This window comes from Pholcus phalangioides, unplaced genomic scaffold (genome assembly GCF_987345545.1).
Source record: "Pholcus phalangioides strain wild (caught in Gottingen) unplaced genomic scaffold, Ppha-v1.0 ptg000004l_1, whole genome shotgun sequence".
In the NCBI taxonomy this organism is placed as follows: domain Eukaryota; kingdom Metazoa; phylum Arthropoda; class Arachnida; order Araneae; family Pholcidae; genus Pholcus; species Pholcus phalangioides.
The window spans coordinates 12,397,337-12,424,245 of NW_028301597.1; the positions used below are offsets into that span (position 1 = coordinate 12,397,337).

The 26,909-nt window shown below is 37.3% G+C and overlaps 1 protein-coding gene across 1 annotated transcript in view; it reads left to right on the forward strand.

Moving 5' to 3' along the window:
• Nucleotides 1-26,909, forward strand: part of LOC149086551 (cytochrome c oxidase subunit 5B, mitochondrial-like) — a 100,084-nt gene that overhangs the window by 41,670 nt on the left and 31,505 nt on the right. The window contains exon 3 of the mRNA XM_089256023.1: nucleotides 20,461-20,560. Within this exon, the coding sequence (XP_089112149.1) occupies nucleotides 20,461-20,560 (100 nt within the window). The remainder of the gene's footprint in view (nucleotides 1-20,460; nucleotides 20,561-26,909) is intronic.

Consider the following 26,909-nt stretch of genomic DNA (forward strand, 5'->3'; position numbering starts at 1 on the left):
TGCTCCGTCGCAGGAGGCTTATGCTTTTCCCTTTCAGTGGGGAAGGACAATTGCCCTTCTCCGGTGTCTGCAGCCTTGCAAAGCAAAGTAATCCATGTACGTTTGGTCGAATAATGCACTGTTCTCGAATTTTATCTGTTACTGCATCGAGAATTTTAAACAGGTTCACAAAAATCTTTGTTATTTCCTACTTTAGATGAAGCACTAATATTCACAAGTGACGCTTCAATTCTTTCTCCAAATGCACTCGCTAAGATGATTTTCCCTTTCTTAATTATTGGTTCCTGTATATAGTCAGAATGAATCACTGGAATTTGACAACCAGAATCCACTAAGCTTCTGATTTTTCTATTATTCATGCAAATATCAGCATAACGTAAAGTGTTCAAATCCAGATGCGATTCACTAGAATTAAATAATTCCAATCAAATTTCTGCGATAAACACATCATCTTCTGGTCTCTCCTTTGTGCAAGCCTTATATTTTCTGTCACAATCTCAAGCGAAATGGTTCAGTCCACAGATGTAACACTCCTTTGGGGTTTTTCTGATTTGTGTTTTCAGTCTTGTTCCAGCCCTTATCGCTACGATATTTCCGAGTTGGTGGTTGATATGCTATTCTTGTCGATGGTCCTCGTCTTTCTCCATAACTGTTATTGCTGTGACAATGACCTTTCTTCAAAGAAATCCTTCTGCCTCTTGCCGATGCCTTCCCTGACATTCTCGTAGTCGTCCAATTTATTAGCAAGGATGTTGGGTCACTTGAATTGAGACCACTCATCAGTAAAATGGTCTCAAATCTCTGACGGTACTTTCTATTTTATCTGATCTGTAATAATCAAATCAGACAGTTCTGCAACCGTGGTAATCAGCAGACCTCTCTGATCCATTCAGTGAAGAAATTTCTGAGTTCATAAGCAAAATCCCATCACGTTGCTTCCGATCATTTACTGTGCTTCGTGAACATCTGTGGAAACCTCTAGGAAGTAAGCTTATATCGCTTCAGCAAAATGGATTTGACTTGGTCATAGTAATGTGTTCTCTTCATTTTCTCTAGCTATGACTTGTGCCACATCATAAGGTAATAGACCAATCAGATATGAAACCCAGAGTTCTTTTTTATTTTGGCTTTTTTCGCTTGCCTCTCAAACAGCACTAGGTAGAGGCTGATCTCATTGCTCTTCGAATCGAACTTTTGCAAAATGTTCTGTAGTTCTAGCCTTGGCCTTGCCATTGAGTTAATCGGGGATTCACATGGCACTCCGATGCAAATGCTTTCATTTTCTAGTTGCATTTTTCTGAGTTTGAACTCCATTCTTTTTTCCTCACTAGCTTCCATGTGTTTTCTCTCCTCACTTTCTTCCATCTCTTTCCGTTTTCTCTCCTCAATTACGGTGTTCAAAAACTGTTCGATTAACTCTGTCATAGCATTCTGCCTCTGTTATTGCAGATTTGAGTTGAAATATCTTCATATCCATAACATTTTCAAGTCTCATTTCCACAGTGACTTGCTGTAAGTCCTCCTTTTTGCCTCTAGCTAAGAAAGCATAATTCCCTCAAAGAAAAGAAACTGAATTTTCTTATAAAAATGCTCACCACACTTTTCCTTCGTTCTTCCTACACTCTTCAAGTTTTCTTTGCTTCACCTCCTCACACTGAAAGTTCTCTTTGCCTTGCCTTGCAACGTTTATCTTGCATTTCCCAGTTCTTTATCATTTTTACCCCAGTAACCATTGGATGGATGACAATAATGAATGAAACAAGACTTTAATCAAACTATAAATATTTATTCAATTATCAGTTAACTATTAGTATAACATTTTAACAAACAATTATCACATTTAAATCTTTTCCAAAGGAATCCAGAGCTGAGGTTTGATCGGATTCTAGAAAATGTTTTTTTTATCCCATGCAATGGTTTTTTTCGGATTGCTCAAAACTGCCTATTCTTGAAACGTTCACATGAGTGATGCACTTTTTCTGCCCTACATCTTTTGAAGAACGCGTTTTGGGAGTTTCTAATACCTCATCTTCATTGTTGCAAAATATATTTAGCATTCCACATACATCAGTTGGAACTGTTGTCACTAGATGATTTTCAACAATAACATCTTCATCCGTGATTATTGGCATATATCTGCAAGTTATGTATATCTAAAAGTTTCTAAATATTCCCTACAGCTTCTTCTAATGTGAGATATCTTTCGGACATGGTTACATACAGCTGAACGTAACAAGACTACCTACAATTACCGACCACAGTTTGATTAGTCTACAATTCACAAAAACATGTATTTCTAAGAATTCAAGAATTAAAAAGTACTCAACCAATATAAACAATTCCCCCCAGAAAGCACATTCTTCTGTGTCATATTCTCCCTTATACACATGTCGAATGATAACAATACCCTGGGGTTCGAACTGAAAAAATTAGTGCACTGCACATTAGATATCTCCAGATCAGTGAACTCAGGGCGGGGCATTGTACAGATTTATTTATGGGGAAATTGATAGGTTTCATTTTGAGTCGAGGATGAATACTTGCTTCTCATTGCGCACTGTGCTGCATTGCTTATTGTGACACTGCAAAAATAATGGTGCATTGCATATTGTAGTGCATCGTGTGCTGTATTGCTCATTGTAATGCCACGTTTAATGCATATTGTGGTGCATTGTGTACTATAGTGTTTTGCTTATTGCGATTCATCGCATACTATGCTGCATTGCTTATTTGTGGTGTACAATATTACTGATTACACACATTACTACATTAGTGATTGTGATGCTTTACGCGTTGTAGTGCACTGAGTGCTGTATTGCTTATTGTAATGCAGTGCTCATGGATTATTGTGGTTCATTGCGTATTATGGTGCTTTGTTTACTGTGATGCATCGCATATTATGCGGTATTGCGGTGCATTGCTTATTGTGGTGCACTGTAAATATTGACCAATTGCACATTGTTATGCATTACGTATTTTAGTGAATCATGTGTCATATTGCTTATTCTAATGCAGTGCTTATGGTGTATTTTGGTTCATTGCATATTGTGGTGCACTGCATAATGTGCTGTATTGCCTATGGTGGTGGTATATTTGTTATTGTGCTGTATTGCCGATGGGGCTAAATTGCGCATTGTGTTGTTTTGCTTATTGTGGTGTATTGCGTATTGTGCTTAATGTGGTGCACTGAATATAGTGGTGCATTGCTTATTGCGGTGCTTTAAATATTGTGGTGCACTAATTATTGTGCTGTATTGCCTGTGGTGGCGCATTGCTTATTGTGATGTATTGCCGATGGTGGTGCATAAGCTGTCCTGTATTGCCGATGGAGGTGCATTAAGTATTGCTTAATGTGGTGCCCTGATATAGTGGTGCATTGTTTTTTGTGGTGCCCTTAATATAAGGCTGCACTACTTATTGTGCTGCATTGCCTAAAATGGTGCAATTCTTATTGCACTGAATCGCAGATGGTGTAGCATTGTGTATTATGCTGTATTGCTTATTGTGGTGCATTGCGCGATATATTGCTTACTGTAATACAGTATGTTTTACGTATATTATGGTGCTTTGCTTATTGCGATACATCGCATATTGTGGTGCATTGCGTTTTATGCTGTATTGCGGGGCACTGTAAATAGTGGTAAATTGCTATTTTTGGTGCATTGCTTATTGTAATGCATCGCATACTGTATTGTTTATTATGGTTCTTTGCTTATGTGATGCATCGTGTATTGTACTGTATTGCATATAGTTATACCAGGTGTACAAGTATGAAATGTGGATTTTTTTTTTTAAAAACACGTTAAATTCGGAAGAATGATAAAAAAAGTGCTTTATTCAAAGTATGCTCTATTGCTTGTTATACATTTCCCCCATCTTTCTTGAAATTTGTGAATACCACGCCAGTAAAAATCTTCCCCTTTTGCTGCGAACTATTCATCGAGTTATTTTTTCACATCTTCGTACGAACCAAAGCGCTGCTCAGAAAGTGTGTGACCCATCAATGCAAACAAGTGGTAATTGGAAGGAGCCAAGTCTGGTGAGTAAGCCGCATAGGGTAGAACTTTCAGCTGAGTGCTTCCAACGTGCCACGAACCGCTTTTGCCGTATGTGATGGAGCATTGCACATTGACCATTGAACATTTTCAAGGAGCATTTCACATTGTCATGGGGCATTGCGATTGGAAACAGCTTGTTGACTAACGCCCAATTGCTCTGCGAGTTGTTTTTGTGTCTGTGTAGTATCATCTTCGTCCAACAATGCTTCCAATTCCACATCTTTTTTTTCTTGGTGGTTTTCCATGTTCCTTGTCTGCAACATCGAAGTCGCCACTTTTGAAACACCAAAACCATCATTCACACGTATCTTGCGATGGAGCATGTTCACCATAAGCTTCTCGAAGTAATCGGTATGATTCAGCTACAGTTTTCTTCAAATGAAACCAAAAAAATTAATGCTGTCCGCGAATGCTCTTTGTTCAGTATAACTTTCGACATATTGAACACAACAATACAACACTATGCACCCACTTTTCCAATTTATCACTCGTGCGCCTCTGACAGTTGTTGATGACACAACAAGATGGCGCAGTGTCAAATCTTTATAGCACAAACTGCATTGGTGCACCATCTGTTTTCTGAAATCCACATTTCATACTTGTACACCTGGTATGTATTGTGGTGCATCGCATGCTGAATTGCTTATTGCGTTGCATTGCTGATTGTGGTGCGTTACTAATTGTTATGCATTATAGTGTATCGCGTACTGTATTTCTCATTGCAATGCAGTGCTTATTGCGTATTGTGGTGCATTGCTATCAGGCTGTATTGCTTATTGTGGCGCTTTGCGTATTGAGCTGTTTTGCTTATTGTGGTGTACTGCAAATAGTTGTGCATTGCTGATTATAGTGTATTGCTTGTTTATTGTGTTTCAGTGGTTATGGCGTATTATGGTGCTTATTGCGTATTGAGCTGTATTGCTTATTTTAATGAATTGCGTTTTGTAGCGTATTGGTAAATCTAATGCAGTGTTTATTGCTATTGTGCTGTATTGCTTATTGTGGTGCACTGTATTACGTATTGTGCTGTATTTCTTATTGTGGTGCACTGTATTACGTATTGGGCTGTATTGCTTATTGTAATGCAGTGGGTATTGCTATTGTGCTGTATTACTTATTGTGGTGCACTGCCAATACAATGCTGATTTCAGTGCATCGCATGCTCTATTACTTATTATAATGCAGTCCGATGCACTCTGTATTGCGTATTGTGATAAATTGCTTATTGTTATGTTTCGCTGATTGCAGTGCATTGCTGATTTTGCTGGTTGTTGATTTGTACTGTTATGCATTACGTACTCTAGTGCATAACGTGCTGTATTGCTTATTGAAATGCAGTTCTTATTGCGTATTGAGGTGTATTGCGTATTATTCTGCTTTGCTTGATGCGATACATCGCATTTGTGTATTGTGGTAGGTTGCATATTATACTGTACTTCTTATTGCGGCGTACTGCAAATAGTGGTGCATTCCATATTGTAGTGCATCACGTGCTGTATTGCTTATTGCAACGCAGTGCTTATTGCGTATTATTGTGTTTTGTTCAATGCAATACATTGCGTACTGTGGTTCATTGCATATTGTGCTGTATTGCTTATTGTAATGCAGTGCTTAGGGTGTATTGTGGTACATATTATGGTACTTTGCCTATTGTGATGCATCGCGTATTGTGGTGCATTCCTTATCATGGTACACTACTTATTTTGCAGTATTGCTGATGTTGGTGCATTGCTTATTGTTGCATTGCCGATGGTGGTACATTGTGTTTTGTGCTGTATTGTGGTGCACTGCATATAGTGGTGGATTGAGTATTGTGCTTTATTGCCGATAGTGGTGCTTTGTGTGTTGTGATACACCGTATATATAGGGAATCACTACTTAATTTGCTGTATTGCTGATATGGTGGTGCATTGCATATAGTGGTGCATTACTTATTGTGCTGTATCGCCTATCGTGGTGTATCACGTATATATTGCGGTGCATCGAGTATTCTGTTGTATTCATGATGGCAGTGCATTGCTTGTCGAAATCAGAATGGCAAACTGGCAATGAATAACTATTTCGCGGGCATTTGCAGTGGCTGAGGAATATTTTGCTTTATAATTAAAGAAAATGTGACGAGTGGTTAGCTCCATTGGAGGAGTTGGGGGGGGGGGACTTGGATGCCGTATTTATATATTATTTATAAGAAAAATCTTTGTCAGCTGTGATCTTTTTATTTTTTTTATTTTGAATAAGTGGGGGAGGGGGAATGAATATCACTTTTAGAATTTTCATAATTTATGTGATGTTGTTATGAGTTATATTTTTGACCGAAACTTGAAGGTTAGAACACTTTGGTGACAACAGAAAAGTATGTATGTGGATTGATTATTTCATTAATTCTTATGATGCTGGGGTAACAAATCAAAAGTTGTAATTTCTGAACCACTTCTATGTCTATATTTTTGAGAAGAGGGAAAATTTGTTTGGCAAATTAAAAAAATATATATATAAATTTGCATATGTGCCCCGCCCTTTTTTTTTTCTGTAAAACTTGTAAGTTATGAAGTTTGCCATGACTCCTTAAAAAGTCCTTAAATACTCCATAATTTTTGTTTAGGAAATTTTGTATGAACCCTGGATTGCCATGGCACCCAGAAGTTTTTTCCAAAGGAATAGCCAACTCAAAATTTGAAATCTTTAGAAAATAACATTTTTAGCGGATTACCATTGCGCAATCGCAAGTTCCAAACACGGATTTTCACCCACCAAAAGCAAAATTTTGGGGAGGTTATAAGGGGCCTCTTCCTTTCCTTCCCCCCTCCCGGAGATAAAAAATTAACAATATTTTTGTAGAGAATTAAAATATTTTGGAATAAAATAATTTCTTTTATACTATCTGTGAAGAATTAGATCCTTGTGCCCCTCCAAAAGCAGATTCTGCTTACAGACCCATGATTTTTGTAATGCGAAACGGTGACTACCGCATAGCAGCTAGATGACAAAACTGTGGATATTCAAGGTCGAGTTTTTACAGATTCGGATTTTTCCACGATATCGGCAAGGTTTTGCAATTTGAACGGGAGTTCCAATCCTTTACGATTTAAAAAAAAAAATGCGCATTCGCAATATTGTAGGAACAAGACGAATTTACGCCGTATAAACGCAGTCTTTGAATGCCGGCCGATAGCCGCGAAAGTACCGTAATTTCCCGTATATAGCCGGAAGGGAGAAAATCTGCAGGGTAGTAAAAATCCGAAATTTGAAACTTCTGTACACGGCCCCTCATTCAGGGAAGCAACCAAATATATCCCTGATCTTATTCTTCAACAACCCGCGTGTATATCAATACAGTAGTGTACAAAGTAGTAAAACCAGTTTTTCAAGGTCGCGCGATCATGATACACGGTAAAAGAAGAAAAAAAGAAAGGGAAAAAAGTTGGGGAGATTTTTCTCTCCACTTTTTTCTTAGAACTAGGAAAGAACGGCGTGAACAAAATTTTTACTCGTCCTTTTCTGAAATTTCGGGTATTTGGAATATCTGCCATACAACAAGGATTAATTGTTCACACACAAAAACACCCACTTCTGCATAATTGTATCTGAACCTTGAGTTGCATGCAGAACTGTAGCAAGAAAATTATTTGTGGTAAAACAAATGAATTTGGATAAGGAAAATTCTGAGAAATCAGGATGGTGCCTAAATTTTTTCTTTCTCAAAATTTTTCAAACACTGCAGAAAATGTATTCAAAGGTGTCCTGATCTATCAAAAATAAAACCTTTAGCTATGTAACCAGAACCATTAAGTTCTTTTTTCTAATCATTCTTTTTTTTAATCAAACCCAAACTTTCAGGAACTAAAGTCACGTGCTTCTCTTTTTCTTGAATTCCTCACTGTTGAAAAATATCCCTGCTTTATTAAAATTCTGAAATATTTTTAAAAGAGCAGTAATAAGTAAAAATAATCTGATGAAGAGGAGATAGTCACTCTGAGGATTCATTACTCTGGAGGTGTTTTCCACTTGTCCAAATTAGCCATTTTTGGGAACTTAAAACTACAGAATAACGTTAATTATTAAATACAAATGTCTATAACATTGTATATTAATATCACTTTATAAAAGACAACCAGTCATATGTAGCAACATCACAACCTTCATCTGGCTGACGATTTTAACAGGCTAATTTTCGGGGGGGGGGGGGGCTTATATTGTGAGCATCAGATATCACTAGAATCCAGCTCTCTTGAAAGGCCAATATTTGAACGTGCGTAGCTCTTCAATCTTTAACAGTACAAAGAAACTAATTGATTTACTTTGATTTATGTATTAAGTGGTAGAAACACACAAAATAATTTTAAATTTACTTCAAAATTGAAATTTTGGCAAATTTTAATCGAAATGGAGAAAATGTTTAAAAAAATGTCACATTTCAAATTCTGTCTAAAAAGATTAAATTAACATGAAGTTTCTGAATTTATTCCAAAAAATACTTTGAACTCTTCTCTATATACGATAAAAAACCAGAAATATTTGAATCAATTTTTATCTGACATTTTTGCAAATAAAAACTATGTTCCATTTATGGAACATTGGCCTTTAAACGGTTAAAGAGTGTGGGCCAATTCATTGTTTTAGAAAAGTGTTGCAGGTGACTTGAGTTAACCGTTTAAATGCTAATGTTAAATGCAAGGACAGTGTGCGGTTTGCCAAAAAACACTATACATAAATGCTACCAATGTGACAAACAGGTCCATCAAAGATGCTTTCCTTCTGTTATCAGTGACATTAGAAAAAATTTTGAATTTTCTGCACTCACTCCTCTCTCTCACCCCCCCCCCCTCCTCCCGTATACTGCTACCTCGTCTGAATTCAAAAACCAAGGGACATCCTGCAATATTAAAGCCCAGCTAGCAAGCCTTCGCTGCAACCTCTGTGCCTTAAGAAGCCATGTGACTGAATTATGGTCAAGCACTATTGTTACGTTTTGACTTGAAAACCAATCACGGAATCTTTGACAGGCCCACACGACTGCAAGAGCCTCTTGTTCTGTAACAGTATAATTAGTCTCTGAAACATTCAATGTTCGACTGGCATAAGCTAACGGACGTTCACTGCCAGGCTCATCTTGGTGTAGAATGGCTCCCAACCCACCTCCACTAGCATCAGTATAAATTTTAAGTGGATATAACCAATTTCTGGTTGTAAGAACAGGACCCTCAACTAAAGCCTTTTTCAACTGATCAAACGCCAACTGGTGATTAGAATCCCACAGAAACTTTTTACCTTTCTTTAACAACTCGTATAACAGTACAGTCCTCTAGGCAAACTTGTCAATAAACTGTAGATACCATCTAACTAGACCTAAAAACTGTTGAAGTTTGACATTCAATGGTCGGGGAAAACTCTTCAGCAACAACCTTATCGTCACAAGCACTCCACTCATTTTCGGTCAAACACAATCCTAAATATTTCAATTTTTTCTTCATTAAAGTTTATTTTTCCAGTTTCAGTGTAAGACCAGCTCTGTTAAGGCATTCTAATACTTCTCGTAAATGTTGGACATGACTTTGAAAATCATCACTATAAATGACAATGTCGTCCAAGATCCCTGTGAATATGACCAACTCGAAACAATTCTTCACAATGATTTAGAAAATCACGAACATTTTCAGAAACTGATCCAGAAAACATAATATGAGTAGGATCAAAATGGGTCATTCTAGTTCCCGAATGAGTACAAAGTCCTAACGAAGGGCGATTAACATTAACTGTTTGAGTCCCAGGAGTATTGAAAAAACACTGTCGAAGAATCCCAAATAGCGCAACCGTGCTTTCTCTAAATGAGTACAAAAAGACCCAAGCAGCACGATAGCGCTTGTTTTATTTTATGTCGAGAAATACCAAGCGGCGCGATAGCGCTTTGTTTATTTTACATCGATGAATCCCAATCGGAGCAATAGCGCTTCTTATATTTGTTAGGTAATGCGATTCTCGTCTTTTTCTCATTGCTCCGTCACATTTATTGCAGTTTGCAAAGCGATCGGACGTATTCTTGCGTAAGTGTTTCTCATTGTTAATAATTGTGTGTTTCAAAATGATTAGACGAAGTAACGCAAAAAGTAAGTAAAGAATTAATCTAGATTTTCTGTTTAACTTTTTTAAATTTGGTGTATCCCCAAAAAGGTAGAATGAATCGAAAAGGAAAATCTATGAGCATAATCACAAATCCATGTGATCATATTATTGACGATGATGACGACTACATTGTTCCTGTAAAGTGCAAGTATTATTCTACCTATTGTAAAATGTACTATTTACATGAAAAAGAGCTGTGTGATGTACTTGCTTCAGTAAATCTGAGTGCGCGACTTCAACAATCAGTAACGCACCATCAGTTGTCCACAATGTTCGAAATGCACTGGGTTTTCTCGACATAAAATCTCAACAGCGCGATTGCGTTGCTTGGGACTCAAACGGTTAAAAATACTAGTGGCAGACCTGAGCAAGGGTACTGTACTATCAGACTCAGATATATTCTCAACATCAATAGCTACATCGGAATTGTTCATTGTTCTGGCAGTCACAAATGAACTGTTATCAAACGACATACAAGCAGACAATAAAAATGTTTTCCAGATTTGATCCCGGTCGAGCCCCAATTTCATCTGCAACGTATGTCTCTAACTGCCAATGAACAAAACAGTTTTGAACAACTCTATTTCTATTATTACAAATTAAGACATACATTAGTCAAGACATTAAGTAAAGAAAAACCCTTCACTAGCAGGAAAATTGCAAAGTATACTTATGGTGAAGAGGCCGGGGTGGAAGTGACACTCGACTATGGTTGTCGAGTAACGATGCTCGACCACAGATGTCAGTAGAGTCACACATAGAACTCGCGATGAACTCAAGGCGTCGACGAGGCAGTGGAATCAGATCACTGACATCAGCAGAACCACACGGGAAATTCTGAGATCAAGCAGTGGAATCCAGATGATGAATATCACGACGAACCCAGGGCGTTGACGAGGAGGCATCATCAGATCGCGGACATCGGCAGAGCTACACACGGAATTCGGCGAGCAAGCGGTGGAGTCCGATGGCGGATATCACGACTAACAGATAGTATCAGATTACGAATTTAAGCATCATGTGAGGAGGCAGTATCAGATCACTGGTATTGACTAAGCCAGCCAACACCAGATCGCAGTTTGCAAGATCTGCGAAGGTATTAAGATTGAGAACGAGCACTAGACATCCTTGAACGACATTCTTGGAGAGCAACTGGCGGGAACTTGGGTGACAGGAACATCGGACCAGCCGAGTTGTTCGGTTGATTTGCGAATATAGCAGTACATGAGACTGAAGACCGATTTGAAACATGAACATGATTATATATACAGGGTTCGCACATCCTTACAAACTCCTTAAAAACTCCTAACTTTTCATTTCCCTCTGGAAGGGCCCTTATAACTCCTTACTTTTTGCAGCCACGCCTGAAAAAGTCCTTTTTTTTTTCTCTGAAGGGATGATCTTTCTTAGAATAGGCATTCCCCATGGTGATGAATAGCATTGCCTAGAAAAATAAGAGGAAGCTTCCCCCGAATATAAAGAGAAAGAAAGGAGAAAAAAAACCGCTCTCTCCCTTTGTAATAAGAAATGTGAAAGCAGGGGATGGGATTGGAACATCTAATGGTTGTGCATACCTGCCAACTGTTACGATTTTGTCGTATTTAGTAAATTAATACGATTATACGCTTTTGCTTTTAAAAATACAATTTTTTACAGAATTGCTAGTTTTGACGTGTTTTCCTGCCTATGTCGCAAACTGGTCAGCGTTGGAAATCGATGGTCCGTAGAACGACATCACTCCGCTGAACCAGTAGCCGAAAATTCCCCCATGCCCAGTGGTGAGAAATTTTTTTCAAGTTTTTCCTTATGTGGCGAAACAATGTCTCAAACCTCCTATATTACGCAGTATACTGAGTGCAGGCCTCGCAGCTTTCCTATTTTTCCTACTTTCGCCGCAATTGTCTTTTTTTTTACTGCAATTCTCTCCTACTATTCCGATTTTATCCCTCCTTCCCATTTGCTTACAGACAATATCTCACTACGAAAATTCCGAGAAACCGCAAAATGTCACTGCTTTCTGCAGTTTTTTTGGCGTGCTTTATTCACATTACAACTCGCTACTGAAAAAGAAGAAAGGAAAAAAAAATTTCAGTTCCACTGGAGTAAGGGACGACGACAAGCGTATCTTTTCGCCGCCGCGCCTTAAAGTGCTAAAAACTGAAGTCCAGTGGGGAAAGCGAATCTGTTTCGCAGATTGGTTGCCGTAAATAAAAAGTAAAAAAAAAGAGGAACAGGCTCTATCCACACACAAGAGATTCTATGAGAGACAATGGGTTTCTCTCTCCTGGGATCCCGTAATGAGCGATCATCCCTGAAGCCAGGTTTTCCTAGGAGTAGGCTTTTTGTGCCGCGTGAACCTAACTGGATCATTTCGTGTCGGCAGAAATGAGTTTGGAAAACGCATTTGCGTTTTCCAAGCGTGGCACATCGGCTCAGGACGGCTATATAGTATATGACCCTGCCATCATATACTCTATCGGCTGCATGCTCCGGTTTAAAGGAAAGAGAGACAACACGAAAATGAAGGGAAGATCGCTGAAACGCGCGGCACACGACGCTTAACTCCTCCAGAAGCAGTCTGCCAATCACGCCCGACATAAAGCGCTGTCGTGAGCCGTATTGCGCTCTGTAGGAAAACAGTCGTACTGCTTTTCATATTGATGAATAGACGGCATGTCGCGCTGGGTGATTCACGTTGTGCGTGGCATAGAAAACCTGCTTGTAAAACCCGGCTTTTAAAAGTGACAGCACGAGCCACGTCTGGTTTTACAGGAGGGGGAGGGGGAGCTGATCAGCCGCTATAGCTGAACCCACTTTTTTTAACCTTCAAAAAATAACTTTCGGGTATCTTTATGTTGGGGGTCATTCAAGTATTACGTCAGCATGGATGGGGGATTTTCGATTTGCTGACTTGATGACGTGGAGGGGAGGGGGTGGATGATTCTTACATCATCAACCACCCTTTATAAAAAATATGAAATATTCTTAATCGCGTCTTACTCGGTGCGCAAAAAACGAGTAAAACTTTTCACTAGTTTGTGGGCACCTGAACTAACAATCTCCCTATTGAGTCCCCTACAGAGCCACTCTAGTGATCTTCAAATACTTAGCGGATCCAAATGCTCTGGAGCTGTGCCGCGTGTCATATAAGTGATCCATGATTATGCCACAGATCACTTAAGTAATCTGGGAATGTGCCGCAGATAACTTGAGTGATGTAGCAGGTGGCAGGACTGGTGGCAGGACCAATGCTCTAAAACTTTGTCACATGTCACTCAAGGGATCGCTTAATGTGCCACAGATCGCTTAAATGGTCTGGAATTGTGCCACGAGTCACTTAAGTGATCTGTAAATGTGTCACTTGGTTCATTGTTACAAAAATAGATTTAGGGACAGGCCACATCATAACGCCAGGGCCACATTTGGTCCGCACAGGCCGAATGTTTACCGCGGGTCAAGGGTTACCAAGGGCTTAGAGAGGTAGGGTCGCAATGAATTTCTTGAGCAATTTTGGGTTCTTGGCCTTCAAATAGCATTGAAATTAACAAAAATTGATTATAATAACATATAAATATATTTTGTTTCGAAATTGGAAAAAATATTTTTTACAATTCTTTTAAAAAATATTTTGTGGATTAAAAAAATAAATTTTTGATCATCTGGGAGGAAGCCCCCAATTCAGATTCAGATTCCACCAATAAGCGTTAGGAGGAAGGGGACAGAGCGCTGACAGGGGGAGGGTGAGAATTTTTCTGACAAGAGGGGTGTCAAAAATTGCTGAAAATTTGCTGACGTAATACTTGAACAGCCCCTTATTTTAAAGCATACATTTGCTCAAAACATGGCCTAAATGTGGCCTGCCTGAAGTGGCTCAGGGCAAATTCTTACTTCAATTGAGCGGCCCGCGGCACATTCCCAGATATTACCATCTATGGGCAATTTACTATCTAGGAAGTTGTGCTGGAAGTGTGTGTGTGTGCCTGGAGTTGCTGCAAATATAAATAATTTTGTAAGAAAAATCTTTGTCGGCTGTGGTTTTTATTTTGAATAATTGGAGGGGGAATGAATATCACTTTTAGAATTTTTAGAATTTATGTGATGCTGTTATGAATTATATTTTTGACTAATACTTAAAGGTTTTAGAACACTTTGGTGACGACAGAAAGCATGTATGTGGATTGATTATTTTATGAATTCTTATGATGCTGGGTAACAAATCAAAACTTGTAATTTTTGAACCACTTCTACATCTATATTTTTGAGAAGAGGGGAAAGTTTGTTTGCAAATTAAAAATGAATTTGCATATGTGCCCCGCCCATTTTTTTGCTGTAAAACTTGTAAGTTATGAAGTTTGCCATGACTCCTTAAACACTGCTTGAAACTCCTTAAAAAGTCCTTAAAAACTCCTTACTTTTCATTTTGAAATTTTGTATTAACCCTGATATGGCTCTCAAATCACTAAGCATGCAAATGAGGAGTAATGCACATGCGTCCCCCCCCCCCCCCCATCAATATTGGCGTTTCAAGCAGCACACAAGTTTGGAAACTAGTTTCTTTTCTTCCTAAAACAGTCCGTTATACGTCGGTACCGAAAACGTCCTAAGTAACAAAAGTTTGTTTCGTCGACAGAAAATACTTATTATAAACATCAAGCATAAGATAGACATAACACAAACTCAATAATGAAACATAACATATGCACTACTATTACATAAGGGATAAAGGTCAGGCGAGCACCAACAAGGCCATGTTACAACTGTCGGAGTCCATAGAATCTCTCTCTTCTATTCTAACAATCACATGACATGCGTACCTTGTATGTTTTCTCTGTTGGAATGTTTTTCCTTTTTTTCTCTATGCATGCAAGGGAACTGGTTGGTCTGACGCAATATGTAAATCGGCAGCGCCATGCTCTCACAGGAGCATGGTTTTATCTAGACTGGTTTTTCCTCTACTTGATGTGTGAGGGTTAAGACTCCAAAAACTCATGACCGCATAGCGGCTAGTTGACAAAACTAGATATTCAATGTAAAGTTTTCACAGATTGTTTTTTTTCTTCCAGTGATCTCGGAAAGTTTTTACAATTTGAATGAATGTTCAAATCCTTAACAGATTTCCAAAAAAAAAAGCATTGGTAATCATGTAGAAATGAAGCCAATTTACACTGTATAGACATTATCTTTGAATGCTATTAGATAGCTGCAAAAGTACTATTATTTCCTGTGTGTAACTCGCAGGAAAAACAATGAAACTGGAAAATTTGGTATACAGCCCCTCATTCTAAACTAGATATTTTGTCACCTTATTATTCAATAACCCACACGTTATGTCAATACAATACTTTACAGTAACGTTACGTCATTTCCATTTCAAAGTAGTAAAATTACTTTTCAAGGTTGCACTATCATGATAGATAGTGTGGGAGAGGAGAAAAAAGTTAAGGAGGTTTTCCTCTTTGTACTTTTTTCTTCCAGGAGCTTCGTTCAGGTATCCCATGGAATGTGTAAACCTAGTTCTGGCAACGATTTCTACAATGAATTTTTTTCTCTATCATCACGTTCTCTTCTGTGATAGCCTCCACCATTCTTTTTCTTTCTTCTCACGTGGCTGGCCATTTCAACTCTGTATTCTGAACAACTAGACACCCTACAAGGGGTTTTTGCTTTTTTTTTTCATTTTACCAGCTACAGAAGAAGCCCCGAAACAATGTGTTGCATTGTATTACAATGAGCCCTCAGCTGGCTGAAAATGTTCTGCAGTAGGAATTCCTTTATAGTGGGGGGGGGGGGGGGAAGATGGTAAAGAAGGAACTTCATACAGTTTCAAAAGGCGCCTGACTTGTTTTCATCACATTTTGTGTTTACTTACATTGTTATTCTTGTGTCTATTATGTTATAATGAGGTCTTCATCAAGTTTAAAGACTTAAATAAATTTTTTGTACGACATATTTAACTAAGTATTATGGAGTAGCATTTACAGTATGGGTCATTCCATTTCATATCATCCGGCAAAATGCCAAAATGACACCCATAGTCTCAGATTTCAATGATTTTTTTTTTTATTTGTTGCATTTACCATCCTTATTAACCGTGTGAAATATTATTTGCATATCTCTAAAACTTTTTGAGAAAAAAAAGTTAAAATTTATCAAAAACTGATACAGATGACTTTTCCGAGGCTCAATTTTTAAGCTGCATTGTTTGAGAAAATAAATCATAACTTTTTCAATTTTCAATATATTCAAGTGAAATTTTCACTAAAGTGTTCACAAAAGCACACAGAATACGAATAAAAATAATTCATACACGTACATTTGAAATTTACATGCAAAAAAATTATGTAAACTTTGTTTTTGTGGAATTTTTCGTTAGAAAAAATACAATTTTTCAAACGTATTTTTAGACCAGAGGCACAGCAGTTACCAAAAGAATTTTAAATTTCTCCTAAATATATGAAGTAAGATACTGGAGAAAAAAAATAATGGTTTTTTGACCGTTAATATGTTTATTCTGGCTCGCAACGCAAAATTCATCGAAATAAGACTGGATCGTTCAGATTTCAAATCATTCAACTAGATACTGAAATGCAACCCATCATCCCGGATTCCAATTATTATTTTTTATTTATTGCTTCTACCATGCTTGTTGACCATGCAAAGTTTCATGTACATATCTCAAAAAGAAAAAAAATGTTTTCTAACCTCACGAATGACGTCTCTTAGGCTAACCCCATTCAAGCAATATTATTTTTGAAAATATACTGTAACTTTGCAGATTTTCAATACATTCAAAAGAAATTTTCACTAAAATGCTCACAAAAAAATGCAGATTATGAATAGACAAAATGTAAACCTTAGAGGAAAAAAGTCATTTAAATTTAATTTTTTTATTATTTTTTTTATTTTTAACACAATTTTTTAAACACTTTTTTTTGGATGCACAGCATGAATTTTCAATTTGTTTTTAAATTTAATCCTATTAATATATTAAGACTGTAGAAAAGTAAACATTACTTTGACAGTTAATACATTTGAGTAACAAAACACAATGTACTTATATGCCTACATTAATTATATTTGTACATTTTGACTTAATATGATTCATGCTTAGTAAAAAGAAATTTATATTTCATTTTTCATGTACGCTTATACATTTATTACAGTATTCACTAAATTAAGTTTCACGAGTAGTTGATGCAATAATTAAAAACAATTAATAAATTTTAAAATTCTAGGATTAAATGAATTCATGAAATAATTAGAAATTTTAATGTGATGTGTCAAATGGGAGTTGGTGAAAAAAAAGGTTTTGGGTGAATAAAATAATTTTTCAAATTAAACCTTCATGTTCAGATTCTTAGAAGTGTTCAAATTCCAAATAATTAATTTCACTTTTAATTGATGTATAAATATTTCTTATGATGCAACAAAGACGAACTTTTGCAATCTGATATAATTTTGCATAAAGAATTATTTTGTATTTGATAAACCCAGATAATATTAATCATATATATATATATAGATGTATTTTTGAAGTTTTTCAACATGCTTAATTATAAAGTTATTTTACCGCAACAGTGTTAAATTTTTTTAATTACTTTGATTTTTACAGCATATATTTTAATAAACATATATTTAATGTAAATGATAAATATGAAATGGTTATACTTGTGTGAAAAAAAATCTACATTATAATATTTAACACAAGTCTATATATATTTTTCCCAAGAAATAATTTAAAATTGCTGATAAAAAGCCAGAATATGAGGCATTAAATCACAAAGAATGAATAATTATCAGCTACAACCTAATTGTTGTAGCTGAGGCAGATGGAAGAGAGTAGAATTGAAAACATAATGTATATAATGCCTGGTGGTGATGTATAAGATGTGATGTTTCTTGTTGTGATGATGATTGCAAAAAATAATAATAGCTTCTGTGAAGATATAAACTATGGCACACTGGTTTTTGTCCTTCAGAGGGCAGCTGGTGTCTTATTTAATTATAAGACTTTATCATCCCAGCAGGTGATGATAAAGTAACTGCTGCTGCTTCATTGTGAAAACTAAAACAAAAGTGTTAGAACTAAACTGCCCCCCCCCCCCCATCAAATGATGCAAGTCTCAATTATGATCTTGCTGAAGACAGAAAATGTGCTCCATAAAGTAGCCAATTCCAGGGTTAGCAAATTTTTCTTATGATAACACAATTTCCATTTGAGCTAAATATTTTATATCATCATTTTCGAATTCAAAGTAAAATGTCAGAAAAGACACCAAAATTTATAGTGTTGGAAAAAAAACTGGATCTGACTGTCATAAAAAATGTTATGCAAAAGTGTAAAATCTGTTACCCATTACATCATTGGACCCATCGGACATCAATATTGAGGAGTGGAGCAAGTTCTGAACATTTATCTACTGTGTGTTTAAGCATCATAGAGCTTTTTTCTCAAAGTATGAAATATATCCGAAAGCATGCTTTAATCCTTTAAAATGTCATAAGAAAAAAATAACAAAAAGTTTAAGGATAGTAAACTTGTATTTTTCATGTATAAATGAAATAAATGGTGGTACAAAATCAATTCCAGGGCAAAAAATATGCCATGCCTGTAGGGACAGTGAATATAAACAACAATAAATTAGGTGAAGAAACTGAATACTGTGAAGAGATGAACAGTGATAGTAATGTAGAGAAGTAACTTGGTAAAATGTCAATTATTAAACAAGAAGCACTTGAAGAAATAAATTCATCTCTACAGAACATAGAAGAGTCACCAATTAAACTTCATAGGGTAGCTCCACAGTGCCAGTCAAACAATGCCAAAAGAAAAGTTAAATCTGCTTGCAACACTTTGTAAAGTTTTTGAAGAATTACCAGAAAATGAATCTCAAAGCACACTTAATGAAGATATTAAACATAAAGCAAATATGATTATTTTGATAAAGTTAATTAGAAATAAGACCCAATTTAACCATCACAACAAGAGAAAAACTGCAAATTTCAACTCTGGGACCTCTTTAAGAAAGGGGAACAAGGAAAAAAATCTGAAGAGTTCAATGTCACTGAATATGCTGTGCGAAAAGCAGGAGAGCTTTTGTAAATGAAAAAGCAAAGGTGAGCCATTGTGTTTTTATTATAAAAAGAATCAAAAATTAAATTTCAACGATTTTTTTGCAATCTAATTTTTTAATGCAAAGGTTTAAATTTTCTTTCCTAGTCATAATCTACATTTTTTGTGAGCATTTTAGTGGAAATTTCATTTGAATATATTGAAAATCTGCAAAGTTATGATATATTTTCACAAATAATATTGCTTGAATGGGGTTAGCCTAAGAGACGTCATTCGTGAGGTTAGAAAACATTTTTTTTCTTTTTGAGATATGTACATGAAACTTTGCATGGTCAACAAGCATGGTAGAAGCAATAAATAAAAAATAATAATTGGAATCCGGGATGATGGGTTGCATTTCAGTATCTAGTTGAATGATTTGAAATCGGAACGATCCAGTCTTATTTCGATGAATTTTGTGTTGCGGGGCCAGAATAAACACATTAACGGTCAAAAAACCATTATTTTTTTTCTTCAGTATTTTACTTCATATATTTAGGAGAAATTTAAAATTCTTTTGGTAACTGCTGTGCCTCTGGTCTAAAAATACGTTTGAAAAATTGTATTTTTTCTAACGAAAAATTCCACAAAAACAAAGTTGACATAATTTTTTTGCATGTAAATTTCAAATGTAAGTGTATGAATTATTTTTATTCGTATTCTGTGTGCTTTTGTGAACACTTTAGTGAAAATTTCACTTGAATATATTGAAAATTGAAAAAGTTATGATTTATTTTCTCAAACAATGCCGCTTAAAAATTGAGCCTCGGAAAAGTCATCTGCATCAGCTTTTGATAAATTTCAACATCTTTTTTCTCAAAAAGTTTCAGAGATATACAAATAATATTTCACACGATTAATAAGGATGGTAAATGCAATAAATAAATAATAAATCATTGAAATCTGAGACTATGGGTGTCATGGCTGGGTGATTTGACATGGAATGTGACCCGTATATCTTTTTATTATATGTATAAATTAAGGAGCTCATTAGCCCAATATACATATTATTTGAGTGCACACACATTATTTCAATGTTTGCAACAAAAAATTTCTATAATTAGTCTGTGTGGATCAATTAATAACTGATGTGTCAAATAATAATATGGTGCATATTTTTTCTTTTGGAATATTTTACTTCTGTGAAATTTGGAAAATATTCCCTTGCAGGATCCCTTTGCCATGAAGCCAATAAATAGAGGTCCAGGAACTAAAGATAACCCTACTATGGTACCTTCGTTTTTGGACAAACGAATAGTCGGCTGTGTTTGTGAGTATATCTACAGATTATCAATTTGAGAAGGGGAAAAAATACTGGCTATCAAGTTTGTTGGGATTATACAGTATTGCAACGGTATCTTTTATCTGAGTTAACTTCTGTTTCGTGTGTCACACATTTATATAAGTTCAAGTTTTTTTTAATGGGAAGAAACAAAAATTTTTTTTTCTTGTGATGTATTTTACATCAACTCCACTGAGAACATCATAAAAGATATTATATCCCTTGACCTTCAGACCTAAAATTTTACCATTTACAATCCAAGGTTCCTGTATCAAGGCAATGTCAATCTCGCCTCTAGTCATCTTCATACCTAGTATGGCAGAAGCAGAATGACTATGATCAAGATTGACTTGAACAGCTTTGATTTTACAATCCATAAAAGGTTAGATTGATAGTAATAAAACTATGAAGACAAATCGCCCCCATTGGTATCATCATAAGAGGGTAGGTCAGGTACACCCTTTTCACTCAAGTCCTCCCGATCCTTATTAATCTCACCTTCAGACACAGGTGAGTCAGGCTGCACTGTACTTTTTGAACCAGATGTAATCTGTAACTCATGAATTTTAGGTAATTCATTTACTTGCGGAGTAGTAGAATTACTTGATTGAGAGGAGGGTGCAGATTGCTCTGACATGCCCTCCTTTGCTTTAGCTTCTTCATTGGAAGTGCTCAAATTATTTGCTTATGAGGAGGTCACAGATGCGCTTTATGTACCCTTCTTCACTTTGGGATCATTGAGAATCTTGAAGATCCCGATTTATACCAGTATATGCACCAAAGTTGGCCTGTTTGATTACTTCTGCAGCCTCCCGTCCAACCTCAAAGATCTGTCTTATGAAGTGTGGCTCCACAGATTTCTGTAGCACCCTCCACTCCTCAGATTTTAGCCTCTGTGGTGTACGTATCCTTTGTTTTGAAGGTGACCTTGACAGGCTTCGGCAATTCTTTGTCACTCAAGACCTTGAGTGCCTCACCACTCAAAACTTGCCTATTACCATGGAGGGTGGTTTTCACCTATTCTACTGTTTCAGCATTGTCGCAGTAGATCATCAGTGCTCCACCAGTTAAGGTTGAACCCTGAATCTTAGGTAGATGACCTCCCATAGGGATCAGGCTACCCTTCCTAAGGATCTCTTGCTGAATGAGATCAACATTCTCATTATTTAGCTTTTGCGAGGGAAATGCTTCCCTCACAACTGCCATTTTGGTGCTTTTCACCGCTTGAGCAAATGTCAAAGGACAAGATTCCGTCTTTGGCTTCTTTAAAGTGGTCACTGCTTTTGCAGTAGGTAAGGCATCTGTTTTAGGTCGTTTCGCTCCACCACCAGTCTTCACAGCAGCTATTAGCTGCCTCTCAGGTTTCTTTTTCAGAAGACGGTGTTGATTGTGTCTCTGCGTTTTGGTGAGGACAACCTGCATCCCAACCATTGGTTCAGCGTGCTGTTCTGGCTTGTGCCCACAACTCCACTTCCCACAACAGCAGGATTGCTGGTGCCCTCCTTTTTGTGACCCAAATGAGCCAATCAGGTTTCATTCAAAGAAGTGCCCAATCCTTTTTTTGGTTTATTTTTATTAGTTTCTATACAGAAACCGGAGAACTGGGAGGAATCTTTTAGTCCACACCTGCATAGCCTCCCTGTGCAGGTGCAAGGCTCAGTTACAACGAGGTTTTGCCTGGTTCCTCGAGGGGACCATTTGCAACACCATCTTCCCCAGGTGCCATTCACCCATCAGCATGGTTCCTCACACCTTGGATTAGGTTTTTGATGTTGCTCTTAGTCAGGTGTTTCACTACTGACCTGTCTGATATGGGTGGCCTTACCGGTAACGAATTCTACCAGCATAGCTCAGTAGATCATTAACACATGCTAGCCTGCTCACCACAACAAGGTAGCAATACCTGCAAGACGGTCTCCATGCGCCTAACGCCAGCAGTATGCCGATTGGTCCTGTAATGAACTGTTTAGCTGTTGTTACATCTCGGATTCTATTTTTATCTTTCTCCAACATAGAATTAGCCCTTGCAGGGTTCGTACAGTGTTTAAAAACTCCTTAATTCTCGTTTCCTTTTTAAGGGCTGTTAACTCCTTAAAATCCTTCCAGCTGTTTCTAAAAAAGGTCTACTTTTCCCCCACCCTGAAATATTTTCTGCTAAGGTTGATAAATGGTTGATGATGGGTAGTACTTGATGCTCAAAGGAAGTCCCTGAAGAAAAAGAAAGCAAGGCGTGTCGATGGGGGGGGGGGGGGGGATTTCTTTATAGGAATTTCAAGGCCACCCTGTAGCGGGTGGGAAGTATCATCGTTGTGAGGAAAAGAAATGATCGGGCTCAGAATTGGTGATTTCTATGCCCCACATCCAATCACTATGCTGTATTTGTGAGCCAATCAGGAAGATTCTACGCCAAAATAAGAAGAAATAGGATGCTGTGTTTCAAAATGCGGCGAACTTGCTAGGTAGTCTGAATGACGTTTATGGCAAACAGTGCAGAGGCCTATCTCTAGGAGGTGCTGGAACAGCTCTGTCGATGACCAGCGCAGCTAAGAAGTAATGGCACCTGATTGGTAGGACTACAGTGGCCACACCCGCTTCTGATATGCTGAGAAAAACGGGAAAAGAAGATTGTTGTGTGCTGTCAAAAAATTGACAATGAAATTGAAATAAAGAAGTTAGCTAACTTCTAACTGTCGTTCCTGCCAGAAAATTATGCTACTACCAGTGGTGGGAACTCTGCGTCAAAATTAACATCTTGCTCCTATAGTGTATTTTCGTAATTTTCTGCGTCAAATAGCATGTTTTCATTTTTTTTTGTGTACTTGGAAACTCCTCGAAATACTTTTATACCTGCCTTGCATGTACTTTAGGCCGGGATTACACTATAAAAGTTTGATAAAATCCCTTTTATAAAACTTGAAAAATCCAACAATAAAGCTCATATAGATTACATTTGTGCAAATGCAACCAATAGTTTTATTAGTTGAATTTTTAAAATTTTATAAAAGCTCTTTTAAAAAACTTTTATAGTGTAATCCCGACCTTATAGGAGAAAGAGAAATACTTATGTTTTTCTCCTCTATAGTATGTACAACAACGCGCTCAGCACATTAAATTCCCAGATTTTCAGAAAAGAGCACAAAAAAAAAAAGTTTTGTTTTCAGGTGCCACAAAACGATTCGTTCCCAGAGAGAGCTTGTAACAATAGTCGGGAACCTTTGGGGAACTTGCCAAACCTGCTTCTACCACTTATTTTTGAAACATGTTTATATAGTTGTAATTGTATAATTTTTAATAGAATTTTACCCGGAGTCACTTCACATTCAATCTCGCTTTCAACTCAGTATACATCACTTAAGATGAAGGTGGTCGCCTTTTGGTGAATCGTTCATAGTATGAAATAACTTCTCTCACTGGTGCTCAGCACATCGCCGGCTGGTTCCGGACCTTATCATGCCTCCTCTCTAGTCATCCGTTGTCATTGCTGTCGTCCTGGTTCCGTCGTTTGGCTTGGCGTCGATCGTCTCTTCCAACCGAGTGGTCGCCACCTCGGCTCTAGCTGCTGAGCCTGCAGTTCTCGCCGCCACGTGGGGTCTCGGCTCGTGACCTTCGCTTGCTCCCATCAAGGTCAATGACGTCATTGGTCGAGTAATTCAAGATTGTCAAACTTCAGTCGCCGGCCTATATTGATGAGTCAACAGACTTGCATAGGGATTGTTATGAATTAGAGAAATAATTTTTTTCTGTTAATTGTAACCTAGTTAATTGTTAAAAGTATTAATAAATTTACTTATGTTAAAATTTGGAAATTCTCTTGAAATCATTTGTCTCTCTCTTACTGTGTATCGATTGCACCAATTTCGCCAGATCAGAATCCTGGGTAGTTATGCTGGGTTGTTGCAAGCTATATTTTATTCTTTCGTACTTCAGCACCACCCCTTCTTTCCATCTTCCATAGTCGCACTTATCAGAGAAAATAATTTTAAAGAGTAATTTCACTCCTCTCCAAAATTTTCAGGGGAGGTATTTAAAAAAAAAATTTATTAAAATTTTTTAATTTTTTTAAGCTGTGTTTTATCTTATTAAAAAAAAAAAGTTACGCAAAATTTAAAGAGCTTTTTCAGTCCTCGACAAAATTTGGAAGATGGAGATTGAATTTAGATGGCAAGTTCCCGCTCTTGATTTTGTCCCTGAAAATCGGATTGTGGTAACCGCAGTTCCTTATTCAAATTATCGCCCCCTCATCGGCTTTCCATCGTGAAACTCCGATCATATCCTTGATCGTACAGCTGAAGATGGTTTACGGTGTTTCTCAACAATCGACCGCGGTTTCTGTTTTCTAAAAAAGGAAAAAAGTTGCCACTGCAAGCAGCAGAAATTACTATGGTTCATTGGCGAAGATAGACTTGGAAGTCTGGGGGGTACGTTCATTATTGCTGGGGGCATGGTGATGATGTCAATTCATATATACATATACATGTTACGGTAAAAGCCCAAAGAGTGGTAAAACCTGGTTTTACCAAGTCGAGTTGGCAGAATACGTATTAATAATTCAAAAGCCCGAAATACGCTTGAAAACGTATACATCTCTCTAATTTTTATAAATTTTAAAGCTTGTCATTTATTAACCTTTACGATCCCAATGCTGATTGAAATCATAATTAACTAATTAGTCATTCAACTTCATAAAAATTAGTAAAATTGCAAATTTATATAAATTTTTAAAGATTTTATAGCCAGGCTCAGTGGGGTGAGGGGTGGGGTTTGACAGTAGCAATCTGTAAAACCGTGGTGGCCATAGTTCGATATGCTCGCGTGATATAAATTAGAGCTTGAAATTAATTTGGCTTTGAATCGGTCCATCTTTGACATTTGCCAGGAGCCGAGCAGAGGGGAGAAGAAAACCAGATGGGAGCCCCCAAAGGTAATCTTTCGATACAGTACAGTTCTGTAGAATGTAGAGGATGTTCTTCAGATTACGATGGCATCCCTACTCTGCACCCAATAATCGTCTGAAATGATCCAGTGTATTGGTCGAGCCCGAGTGGCGCCGTGGTAAGACTATCGTCTTTCACTATGAAGGTTACCATCAAAGTTCATGGGTTCGAATCCGGGCATAGAACGTTAGAAGCAAGTTCTTTACCTTATGAACCTGGGGCGACCACCGATGGAGCCTTCATTTCTTCCCCCCCCCCCAACTCCTCTGGTTGGAAATTGCTGTATGGCGATATGTGACTGGATTTGTTGTGTGATGAAGTAGTGTATTGGTCGTTTTTTTAAGTAAGTAATGTGTGCGTGCTAAAGAAATTAGCTTGTTGGCAAACAATATTCCTAAAATTTTGAGACCTTTTCCGGAAAACTTAATTCGTTCCCGGTTAATTTTGATAGTGAGAATCTTTTTCCTCTTGTTTTGCAAGAGAAATGATGATTTGGATTGTTCCACTTGCAGATCATTTTGTTGTAACCATTTGGAGATCTGTGTCAACGCAGCGTTGGCAGAGGCTGTAATTTCAGTGGGTTCCTTAGCAGACACCAAAAGAAGGTAGTTTTCGGCAAAGGCGTATGCTGTGACTCCCGGGGCCCACTGAAGTCGAAGTAATGACTCGAATGCAGTATTCCAAAAAGCGGGTCCATTACATGAGCCCTGGGGACAACCTCAAACCTACGTCTTGGGTGTTGGTGCTGTACTTGTGTTAAGAGTTATGATGCGTATACCGAGAAAAGATCCTACAAAATTTTTCTGAGCTGAAGAGGAATAGACATCCTTTAAAGGTTATCAACTATTGCCTCATGGCGCACACAATTGAAAGCTCTCTTGATGTCGAGGGAGATAACGGCTATGAGTTCCTCCCTCCTATTCTCAATCTGTTACATTAGATGATGAAGGGCATCATCCGTTGAGTGACCCATACGAAGACCAAATTGAAGAGGATTAAGGAGGCCGTCGAGCTCAACATAGTAGGAGAATCTTTGTATAAGTAGTTTTTCGAGCACCTCTCCCAAATTGAAAGTAATGGGACGAAGTACTTAAATCATAGGCTGCTGAATTGTGACTGAAATCTTTAAAGTGTGTTCCATAAGAAACTGAGATTAAATGTTTTTTTATTTATTTATTTATTTTTTGCAGCCTATAACTCTTTGTGAACCTCTTAAAGCTTTTCCCATCTTTTCTGAATCACCTGGTATTATTCGTAAGACCTCATGTACCTCAAATAGTGGCTATGCAAGAGGGCTGTCCAGATGGTTGCTTTGGATCGGTATTGATGTACACATCTCTGGGAATAGGCTTGCTAGATGTTGCTCTGCTATATCTTTTGGTGTGGAGCTGGACTGCACTGGA